Here is a 12,057-nt window from a genome sequence, read left to right as displayed (position 1 = left end):
TATTACCAAGATGATATGTTAGACTACATGTTTATTTTTAAAATAGACATGACTAAATAGTCATCCAATAGGCTGCTTCTTTTTTAGCTCTACAGCCTTTTGTGGGCGTCTTCTTGGTCCAGCAACTCTTTTCATTTCGGCCTATCGCTGGCAAGAATCCTTCAATTTGCTATGTTAACGCCTTTCGCATCTCGATTTATGCCATCTATCCATCGGAGCCTTATCCTCGACTCGACTTTGACGACCCTCGGGATTACTCGTCATAACGAATTTGGTTACTCTTATATGGTTAAAATCGTAAATACCAATAATCTTTTGGAGATTTTTTAAAAATACTATTTCAATAACGAGAATAAAAACACAGGTTCGATTTTTTTCTTTACAATAATTACATAGTTAAAACGATTTGTAGAAAAGGTCAAATACACTTTATTAGACAGAGCGAGAGACACAAAGGTCAAATGTGGGTTATTTTTTGTCTTTATCAAATTATTCCATAATCAAATAGACACGAGAAAGACAAAAATAAGTACTCAATATTAGCTGTAATGGAGGGACTATTATTTCGACATTGTAACTTCGGGTCCCTTACTATTGTGTTCAAACTCGAACAAACAATTAATAAGAATTAAAGATACGGAACTCGAATCATGTATTTGTACAAAGAATTTCGGTAGTAAAGTTTTAGAGTTAAGTTAATATATTGCTCATTTCAATATTTTGCACCTGTATTACATCTAGCCTTGATATTTTTTTTATTATAAGTATGAAATGAAATTTGCAATGGTAATTACGTTTACTTGAAACAAGTTATTTCCGCTTTACGATAAGAGTATCGCAAGCTTGTTATATAATTTAGAGGTTAAGCTATTAATATTGTTTATTTACTTCCGAAAAAAAAATACTGGCTTTGTCGTCGTTGTTTGTTACACTTTGTAGGCTAAACGGCTGAACGGATCTCGATGAAATTTGACATAGATGTAGAGCATAGTCTGGAAGAACACATAGGCTACTTACCTTTGTTATTTTTTCATTCTACGCGGACGGAGTCGCGGGTGAAAGCTAGTAAACTATATAAGTTTGCGACTTAGGGTCAAGTAAATCAATAAGAGCGTACTTTTTCCTTAACCAGCAACGCATTTGTAGTCCCTCTGGTTTTGTGGATGTCCATTGGTATCGGGTCAATTAACATAGAAGAATCCTCCACCCGTTTGCCTCCTATAAAAATCGGTATATTACTGCATAGTCCTTGAATTGCTTTTTTATACTTGTTTAAATGTCACAACCAAATATTGAAGATCTATTTTTAGCTCTCGATTGCTGCTCAAGTTGTTTTATTAATATAATAAATGACATTTTATTTCTATTTCAGAGATTCACACAATATCTGGCGTCGAGTAATTCAACGTTTCAACTAAGTAATTTCTTAGATAAAAGCGGGGTCCAAGGTATGTACTGAAGTCACTTTTTTACATAGCAAAATTAATTCTTAAGGACGTAATAATTAAGTCTTATTTTCGGTTTTACCCATTGTTTAATTAAGCTATGTGAAAGTGATCAGTTTGTTAGCTTTGAAATATCGTAGTAGTATCATTTATATATGTATGAGATATATTTGTAAACGAATTGCCGACAGAAACTTCCTTTCGTAGGATATGCTCAGGATATAGATCTGAAATGACATGTTAGCACTTACCATTGGTTTTAAAACAACACCAATTAGGGTTTCGTTCGAGTGCTGTAAATGTTCATATGACCAATTAAGTTGCCGTTATAAATACTTTAATATTTGTTTGGTAGTTCAAATAGGTCAAAATACATAATAGTACTGTAAGTTTTGATGTAAAAATATCTCGTATTAAATTCCGTATATAAACAGTGATTAAAGCAAGCGTTTATCTGTCAACGTTTTCTATAGAAAATAATAACAAAATACCCACGCTTAAACACTACAATGAATGAAGTAATAATGTAATTTCCTCGTCATGAGACAAGGCTGTGAGAATCGATGGTAGGGAATATAAGATGGCAAACGAGCAAGCGGCCACCTGAATCCACCGAAATGTAAAAGCGACGCCCATAAACTACAGCAATAGCAGATGAGTTGCCTACCTTTAGTTGACGGAGGAGGAGAGGCACATAAACAGGACATTTTCCCTTCCAATGCGTCTCCTCCACCGTCAAATCCACTTTTCCTTCCCATCCTTCCCTCTTAATAAAAGGATGGAAAGGGAAAGGGGCAATAAGGGTTGTCGTATACCATTTTATGTGAAATTTAATTTGCGTAAATCTAGTTAAAAACATATCTTTAAGTTATAACACCTTTAAGGAAAGAATCAAAACTTATTTATTATTCTTAATCGATATAACGGAAGGTTTCTTGGCATGTAGTTGTAGGAGGGGGCTATAATTTATGTTCAATAGACATTCTGTCTGCAAAATGTAATAAACTAAACGCGTCAGCCCGGCGTCGCTTGGCGCACGAGACGATTAATGTTAGCATTTACCCATATCCGGCCTTCAGTCTGGGGTGGATAAACCCTACTCTTAAAATCCACATAGAAATGCAAATATTTCTGACTAACAAGTTACGAACGTACGAAGACACTTTTTCTCGTTGGAATAACTAATTCGTAGAGGTAATCGAAGGGAGGTCTTTATGTGCAAGTTAAAAGTATAGCAAGCCTTAAAAAAATGAAATTGTGTAAAGTAAACGAGTGTTTCGAGTACCTAAAAATATGAATCCGACATGACTGCCTAGTCCTTTCAATTAGAGTGCGATGTTTTTATATCATTTTACATATAAGCACTGCCGGGGACATCCTGTTAACAGAGTGCGTCGACCTATCTCGCCTACAAACAGCTGATTACATCATAGATTATACAGTCCTTGGTTTTGTCATTGCCAACATATTATATAAATGTATTGTTTGCGGCGTCTGCCTCCATGTGTAAAGGAAAATTATTTGTACAACTCACAGAATAACTTCGTGTCTACCCTTGACACTAAAGTCGTAACTTCTATCTTTTTGTATGGAATGCATCTGTTTTAAGTAGTTTTTGGCTTTCAGCCATGATTAAGCAAGGCTTTTACTGATTGAATTTCACATAACGCTTTAAGTAAATTTTAACAGCGATGTAACCACAAGCGATTAACTCTATGATCCAAAGGAATCATGGGTCGTTGTGGCTAAAATTTGGCTGCACACTATACGCTATTTTGTCTGTTCCCCGGACTTTTTTAAATAATCGAAATTGTTACATTTATCTTTAAATGTTTATATCCGGCTCAAAAGGACCAAAACCAAACTCTATCGAATATAAATCATTATCTTCATTACAGCATTCCAATATAAAAGTCCTGATTACGTGTTAGATTACACAAAATGAATACAATTGCGTCACAAGCGAGAGGCTGCCAAAATTTGGCTCCGCAATGGAACCGTGTCAGCTCGTACCCTAATGACCCGAGGACGATGACCTTAGTAACAGCTGACTGCGATGGTATGACGGAAAGAAAGAGACGAAAGACATATGCATTTTTTTTAATATAACGTTCATACCCTGTATTTATCTACAACCACATGTGGTTGATGTCGTAATTGAAATATGATATCCACAAGTTTTTATATCTTTGATTTAATTTCAAAGCTATTTTTAATCAATTTATTTAATTTAAATTGATTCTAGAAGCATATCTGAATTATTTACCACAACCTGTTCCATTATCTTGAAGCATTTAAATGTTTTTAAAGTTAACATAATTTTATATGTTTTCATGCACTTGTATGCACTCCTGGTAGAATCTCGTGGTTTCTGTCAGTGAACTGTGCTATCGTAAGTGGTAATAAACACCTTACAATGTAATCGGTTACCTCTAGTGCATATGAACGTTATAACAAACAATAACATTAGCTCTCGAGTCTATAAGGTCAGGGGACCTATTATGGGTCAGCTCTGGGCATAGACCCCTAGCACCGCGGGAGTAGAATGTCCCCTTCCTGCATTTGTTTTATATGATACGATTGAATGTAAACGTGGTAACAATTTCAATTTTGGAAAATAAATATGATTTTCTTGTCAAATCTCGTAAGGAATTAGGACAATATTCTTAACAATTCTTACACATTTTTTTTGTTAACAAATTTTGATCGATCTAAGCGACTTCAATTAGTCTCATACAAAGGTGCAAACAAGCAAATATTCACGTCACATAAGATAAAAATAGCGTAGTGACGTCATAGCGGAGCAACACACCAGCCGAAAGTGACATTTGACAAATCAAATTGATGTAAAATGTGACATTGTTTTTGTCATGATAAAATAAGTCCAATGAACGTTGACGCAACTAGAAAACAAACAATTACGAATGTATTTATTGAATATTTTATTGCTCGGTTTACATACGTGATATCGTGTGGCAATAAACGCATTTCTCAATGTAACGTGCAAAGGACTTGGAAGAGTCGCTTAAAATATTTGACCTTGACGAGGTCATTTAAACTTATGTCAACTATAAATGGTATATTGTAGGGTGCTAACAATGTGCTTAAACCTCCAGTATTCCAAAAAATATCTCTGCCTTCGATAATTACGACTGACATCGTAGTATTGTAAGCGAAACAAGAGAAAGAATTGAAAAAATATCTTTTAAGCTAGTTATTTCCGATTATTGTTAATATGATCTAATTTATTTGATTAAATCGTGTGCTGATATTTCGCAAATCATTATGTATCTGTAAAATTGTAACTAATTATTTTCTAATTTCTATCGCTTTCGGGAAGGCGCGGCCGGTGCAAGGATCGGTGAGTTAAACCACGCTTGTCTGTCAGTGTTCAGCACGCTTGGATGTGGGTGCAATTTTGTTCACGTTTTACACAGCTTCGAAAAAGGTTGCATATCTGTTTGTGTGAATACTGTCCGTAAAATTTGTTTTTTTTAGATAACAGGTATTGTTTGTAGTCCATTTATTCGGCTATGGGCGAGAGGTCACCTTAGTGACCATTTAACAGCCCGCATCCTATTGATTTTATTGGCAATGAACGTGGTACTTCGTAGTTTAAAACAAAGTCGCTTCCCGATGTCTGTCTGTCTCTTTTTATGCTTAAATCTTTAAAACTACGTAACAGATTTTGATGCATTTTAATAGACAGAGTGTTTCAGTAAAGGAATTTTAGAGGTTTCTAATGTAAAACATTTTCATATCACGTGTGAAGACGGGGAGGGTAGTAGTGTTATATAAGGTCTACATTTCTAGATGTTTCTAGATAAAATGTTAGCTTTAGTAGTTATCTAAAAAAAGCCAATCAACACGATTACACAGTTTCGATATATCTGAGCAGTGAATAACTTGGTGCTTTTACTATTGCTAAAATTTCTTTATTACAAAGTCTAGTTTTAAAAATGTGACATTAAGTAATACCATTGAGAATAATCTAATTTAGGTGTTCATTGTTAAAACTATAGGCTAAAAGTACCATAATCAAGTAGTAAGGTTTGTGGCACGTAATCTTTTATTTTAAACGTTACCCAATACATTTGTTTTTTTTAGTTTATATTCTTGATAACGTAACGTTCTAGGCATATGTGACATAGCTGTTTCAATTCTCGGATACAGTATGAACAGAAAATCCGAAACGGATGAAACTGGTTAGATTTATAGAGGTTTTTTTGTTATGTTATTTACCATTTTAGTTGAGTGCACTAGGAATTTGGGATTTCGAAAAACTTCGTACGTTTGTATAGATTTTTGAAAAGTCAAAAGAAAAATATAAATATAACTACAATATTCCATCCTAAGTGGGTAGCGAATTAAATTCTTTGACATTGCCTAAAAATGATTTTTTTTTTGCTATAATGAAGTTTTGTCGCGAAATCTCAAACCGAGTACACAATTAGTTTTCGTTCAGTTCGTTTTTAGTTCATTTCTTTTTTTTTTTCATTAATGTAACCTGATACAGATGCCCGAATATTCTTATCTTAATTTCCTTGACATTTGAATCATGTGCTCTGTAAATGTAGATTAAAAAATCTATATAGGGTTGCCATCTCAACATTGTTAATAACAATCTGTGTTTTTCTAAAATTATAAAAATGAATTCCTATTGAGTTTCGATTATCTCTTTTTGATAATTTTGAAAATTCGTCATTAAAAAAAATTAAGGTATTTTTTATTACTGGTGCTCATAATATGTGAGGCAAGGGAATACAAAACCCTATGTTTATTGTATATTTACTGATATTATTTTTTTCTCGTTCTAATGCTTCACCTTAATTCCGTCCGATAAGGCGGTAAGTGGTTTTCAATTTTTATCGTTTAATTTATTTTTACATATTGCACTATTTAAAAGTATCGTTGGCTTAGTTTTTATTAGCTACGTTGTAGTTTATTGTTTTTTTGTCATGTAATCAAATACTTTTTTTTTGCAATGATGGCAACCCTGCACTGCATCCCGTAGATGTAGGTTTAATCTTTAAAGTTAGTTTAATCATTTCATAGTTATAAACATTGCACGTTTATCAGCTTAAGTTAATTACTTAAAACCTAGTTATGTTTAATCTCTCGTGTTCTCTTTTCATAAAAATGAAAATGTTCATATTAAGTTCAAAAAAATTAAGTGTCGAAATTTTGAAAATCGTTTGAAATCGTTGCTTCCAGCTTTATTTAAATTGAATTCACCTTGATAATGCCTTTTGCATTGTTTGTTATTTTGTCCAACGCTTTGTATGTTATCTACGAAAAACAAAAGGTCATCAACAGGTTTGTTAAATACAAAAGCAGGTATTTGCTTGTTTATTTAACATGCACAATGCGCCATATTTTCTGTTCTAATTGCACTCAGGGTCCTTTAATGGTTACTAAGTCCGTTGTGAGATCAACTAAGGGACTTAAGTTATCATTATACGGCTTTGTGGTAGTCACTTCATTCTTCATGGAGCACGATTTCAATTAACCAGTATTGTATTTTGAGTTTTATTTTCTAGGTAATTAGGTTGAATTTTATGTTGTATGTGACAGGCTATGACATGTCTCCGTTCATCCGGCGCTACGCCAAGTACCTGAATGAGAAGGCGTTGTCGTACAGGACTGTTGCCTTTGACTTCTGCAAAGTTAAGAGGGGGTAAGTTGTAGTTTATACTAGCTTTCGTCCCCGATTAAAAACAAAAGCAAGCAGTCTTCGCGCTCTTCCAGACTATGCTCTATATCTATGCCAAATTTCATCGAGATTCGTTTAGCCGTTAGCGACAAACTCTAATAAACATCCATCCACCTATCGCATGTAATACTAGTAAGATGTATAGAAAAAATTGCACGTGAAAATTAGAAGAAGTAGGCCTAGAAAGAGATGGAAATATTTCGTGAAAGGTGACATAATCGAGAAAGGAGTGAAGACCAAGATGACGGAAGATAGATTAACCTGGCAAAGGAAACTCTACTAGAATAGGATTAGGACTTGAAGACGATGTTGATGTATGTTGTCAAAATGTAGCTTCAGATTGTATATTAAATTTAATATACGATCTCAAACTATTTTTGCTTATCAGCGGTCTCACTAATAGTATTAATGTAAGTGGCTTAAATTTTACCACATTAGTGATCGTTGCAATCAAAAAATGTCATAGAAAGTAATTGAAATAATTCTTTTTTCCAATAACTTATATTAATTTTGTTTTGAACGTTGATGTGTTTGAACGTTGTGTATGGTATCTTCAGCAAGGAGGAAGGCTCTCTGCGTATGATGAATGCGGAGAAGCTGTTGAAGACGCTGCCGGTGCTGCAGGCGCAGCTGGACGCGCTGCTGGAGTTCGACTGCACCGCCAACGACCTCACCAACGGCGTCATCAATATGTGCTTCATGCTACTCTTTAGGGACCTCATCAGGTAACTTCGCCTCAAGCAGTGGTTAAAAGGAATTTCTTTTTGTAGAAGATAGTAGGGAATTAATAAAGCGTGTTTATTTTCAGATTATTTGCGTGTTATAATGATGGCATCATCAATCTTCTGGAGAAATACTTCGATATGAATAAGAAGAATTGCCGCGACGCTCTCGATTTGTACAAGAAGTTCCTTATCAGGATGGATAGAGTCGGTGAATTCTTAAAGGTGAGAAAAAAAGAAGTAGATAGAAAGATATAGACTAACACTGGATAATATGAAATCGACATCTTTTCAACGACTTCAGAAATGTTTTCGTAAAGGTATTTACTAGGTCCAAAGTTACGTTACTTTAGTGATGTCGTTGAGAAAGTCGTTAAAATGTTTCAAAATCTATAGTCAAAAATTGTCAGTTTAATACTTTCCGCATATGTTACTTTGCTATTATTTTTTGAGCACGCGCAAGTGATATCTGGTTTATATTTACAGTATAATAGGATTTACTGGATTATGCCAGATATAGACCGTTGGCCCACTGGCGCCAGTTAACAGTTTACAATGCTTATTGTATAGGTGGCAGAGAACGTGGGCATAGACAAGGGCGACATCCCCGACCTGACGAAGGCTCCCAGCAGCCTGCTGGACGCGCTGGAGGGACACCTCGCCTCGCTCGAGGGCAAGAAGGGCTCCGCCGCCAACACGCCCACGCAAACCGCTAGGTAATAACATTTGTATTACTTTACTTACAGGTTAAGTGTACAAAATTGTATAGTATTGCTAAGTTTTGCTAGAGACGTCACCTGTGGGAAATTAAAAAAAAATGTTAAGTAGCCTATGTTCTAAATCCGTATCAAATTTCATATGAATGATAGTTCTTAAATATCTATTCATTCATTACTACCTACTTGGTTATTAAAGAATGGGCGGAGTTTGTCTCCTTACAAGAAATAAGACAGTTTTTGTGTAAGTGCAACACCGCATAATTCCTCTACTGTACATCATTTACGCAAGTGCAATTGCGGATGTTTATAGGCATCGATTATTTCGCTATTTCGGCAAATTCAGGTGAAAACCTAGGTAAAGTAAGCTTTATGTAAAAAGTACTAGACATTCTTACTGTTTGGATCATACTGAGTCCTGCACTAGGCCAGCGTTTACAATGGCCTAATCACCAAATTAGGGTAATCTACGAGCTCCAATGATGATCCAGTATAGGTTGATGATGTACTGGCTTACTGTAGTGCTCAAAAGAACGTGGCCAGCGTGATGGGCGCGCTGTCCTCTACGTCGTCGTCGTTCGGGCACGCGGCGGCTTCCTCGCGCCTCGACACCAACGCCTCGCTGCTTATAGACGACTCGCTGCGGCAGCAAGCACTCGCTGAGGAGGAGGCAGCTATGACACAGTACAAGGTATAACACCAACACCAACGTTGATATCAACACCAATACCAACATTAACATCAACACCGACATCAACATCAATATCAACATAAACACTTACACCAATATCTAAATCAACATTAGCACCAGCTTCAACATCAACATCAACATTAACATTAACATCAACATCAACACCAACATTAACATTAACCTCAAACAGTCTTCAACACCAATACCAACATCGACACCGGTTCTGACGAATTCAGATTGTGGATTAATCTTGTGAGCTATAATTACAGACATACTTTAATTTAAATTTAATAAAATGGATGTATTGTTTTTGACAAGCAAACCCCTACCATTCTTCAGTTTGTAATAATTTTACAGATGCATTTATTGCAAGGCGATGAGTTGACAGGTGACGAAGACCTGTCAGTTATCATAGTAAGATATACAATTGACGTCTGTTTGTTTGTACTGTACCTGTGGGTTTACACTGTCTGGACACTTGTATTAAAACATATTCTTATAGTAAACAATGTAACATTATCGATATATTGTATCTAAGGGAGGAGCTCCCCCCCCCCATAGTATATGTTTTGTTACAAGTGTGTGCAGTGATAATTGGTGCCGCGGAAACGCTTGACATGGGACCGACTTCATTTACGAAAATAATTTGGTCATTGTTATGTTTATACGCTTTTCATGTTGTTTGAAATTTCGGGTTATCACGTTCATTTAATAATATATTGGGATTTTGTGATATATTTTTGAAATGTACGTCTTTCATTTCAGTCCATTTTGTGAACGTTAAATCTGGGAATTCGTAAAAAAATTTGCAAAATCATATTTATTACATAATTCGTGGTAAAAGTATGTAATTACATAAAAAAAATTTCTAATTTGGGATATCATTTCCATGAAAAAAAATATATTACTATAACTTGGGTTGTTTTCTCAAGGTGTCGGGGGTTGTCTTAGCAGAACACAATCTAAAACCGACCTTAATTCTTTCAGAATAAGGTTCAATCGCCGACCAACTCTGCGGCTAACAATCCATTCCTGTCAACATCGACACCTCAGAACCAGAACCAGAATCAAAATCAATCCATTGTGGATCTATTTGGACCGACTCCGGCGGATACTGTTAGCACTAACAGTAAGGCGTCCGATGATCTCTTGTCTCTCGGAAATCCATTCGCTGATATGTTTGGTGGTGAGTATTTCATTTCAATTTCGTGATTACTAAGTCATGATCAGTACTACCAAATCATGATCAGTACTACTAAATCATGATCAGTACTGAAAAATCATGATCAGTACTGATAAATCATGATCAGTAACTATTAAGAAAATTTACCAAAGCGTCTATTTGTTTGTAAATAAGTTTAATTGATGTGTTCCTTGAATATTTCTGTACATAATTGACGAAACTTTATGATAAAATTATTTATTAGTAGTTTACTTTTATACACATTATTGAAGTTACAGGAGAAACAAACCGCAGATATCTTGTAACATAACTAGTATAGATATTTAGATTAATTAATGTTTAAATGTAAAATAGTAAATATAACGAAGGGATTGTAGTTTAACAGGAGTATCTAATTATACTAGCTTAGACGCACTGTACAGACACAAATCCCACGCTTCTGGGATGGTACGCACTTACCGTGGGTTTACATTGACTAAACACGTACAAAACACGTAATTTACCTCAAGTTATTTTTACACTTTTTAACTCTCAATGTTATGTGTCTTTTGTACTTGTATTATTTGTTGGTTAATATCGCTTTTAGTAAGCCTAAGAATCTTTTAATAATTTTTCAATAGGCGTCGGGCGCTATTCGAGGTATAAAAGGGTTTGAAATATTTTTTAAAACACTTTCCATGTTTTTATATGTATAGGCAACTTTTAATTAAAACTGAAATCAATGTTTTTGTACATGTTTTTGACAATGTAAGTTCACGGTTAACGATCACAATACACAAAAGACCCTTCTTCAATATATATCATTGACAAAAGTCTGCTTAATAAAATGGCTCTTAATTTCCCACGTATAATTGCCTTTTGGAATTCGGCTAAAATTCGCTTACTACATATATTAGGAAAATTAATTTATTTTCATTGAAATTCTACATTCATATTAAAAAACAACATTGGTACAATCGAACGCTATTCACAAATAACGGTGACGTCACTAAGAGAGTGCATTTGGGTCGCTTGTAGCGCCGGCCGCGCCCGCGCCCCCGCAGGGCCCCGCCCCCGGCGCGCAGGGCTCCGCCCCCGCCGCGCAGGGCCCCGCCCCCATGTGGGGCTCCAACGGGTTCGCCTCGTTCCCGCCGGGGCCCCCCACCTCCCAGCCGCAGAACAACACATTTGTGTCCGAAGCTAACTTCTCTAACGTATTCAATAACACCACCGACTCTGCAGGTAAGGAATGCACACGACAGGGTTGCCGCAAACGCTCACTAAATCACAAAAAACCTATCTTACTAATATTATAAATGTGAAAATTTAGATGGATGGATGTTTGTTACAGTCTGTAGCCTAGTGACCGAATCTCGATGAAATTTGGCATAGATGTAGCGGATAGTCTGGAATGACATAAAGGCTTCTAAATTGTTTTTTTTTTTTCAATTTCAAGTGGACGGAATCGCGGGCGAAAGCCAGTATTAAATGTTTATCGACTTTACACCTTACTTTTGCTTAAAATGTGAATTTGTTTAAAATTTAGAGAGAAAAAATTGCTAAACAACAGCGTTTTTATGGTTTTATTTCTTAAATGCCTCTAAATTT

The 12,057-nt window shown here is 35.4% G+C and overlaps 1 protein-coding gene across 8 annotated transcripts in view; it reads left to right on the top strand.

Moving 5' to 3' along the window:
• LOC106110345 (phosphatidylinositol-binding clathrin assembly protein LAP) overlaps positions 1-12,057 on the top strand; it is a 28,392-nt gene that overhangs the window by 11,751 nt on the left and 4,584 nt on the right. For 2 of the 8 annotated variants that reach the window (XM_013292143.1, XM_013292139.1), the window contains exons 3-12: positions 1,373-1,448; positions 5,582-5,650; positions 7,020-7,122; positions 7,716-7,883; positions 7,967-8,105; positions 8,451-8,596; positions 9,119-9,287; positions 9,645-9,701; positions 10,275-10,473; positions 11,488-11,691. In XM_013292143.1, coding sequence (XP_013147597.1) covers positions 1,373-1,448; positions 5,582-5,650; positions 7,020-7,122; positions 7,716-7,883; positions 7,967-8,105; positions 8,451-8,596; positions 9,119-9,287; positions 9,645-9,701; positions 10,275-10,473; positions 11,488-11,691 — 1,330 coding nt within the window. Of the gene's footprint in view, positions 1-1,372; positions 1,449-4,785; positions 4,807-5,581; positions 5,651-7,019; positions 7,123-7,715; positions 7,884-7,966; positions 8,106-8,450; positions 8,597-9,118; positions 9,288-9,644; positions 9,702-10,274; positions 10,474-11,487; positions 11,692-12,057 lie in introns of all 8 variants that reach the window. The other 6 variants (XM_013292140.1, XM_013292142.1, XM_013292141.1 and 3 more) reach the window with 6 other exon arrangements.

The sequence above is a fragment of the Papilio polytes genome, unplaced genomic scaffold (genome assembly GCF_000836215.1).
Source record: "Papilio polytes unplaced genomic scaffold, Ppol_1.0 DF820678.1, whole genome shotgun sequence".
In the NCBI taxonomy this organism is placed as follows: domain Eukaryota; kingdom Metazoa; phylum Arthropoda; class Insecta; order Lepidoptera; family Papilionidae; genus Papilio; species Papilio polytes.
Note: the sequence above shows the minus strand (reverse complement) of the source record. Positions and strands in the feature narration are given on the sequence as shown.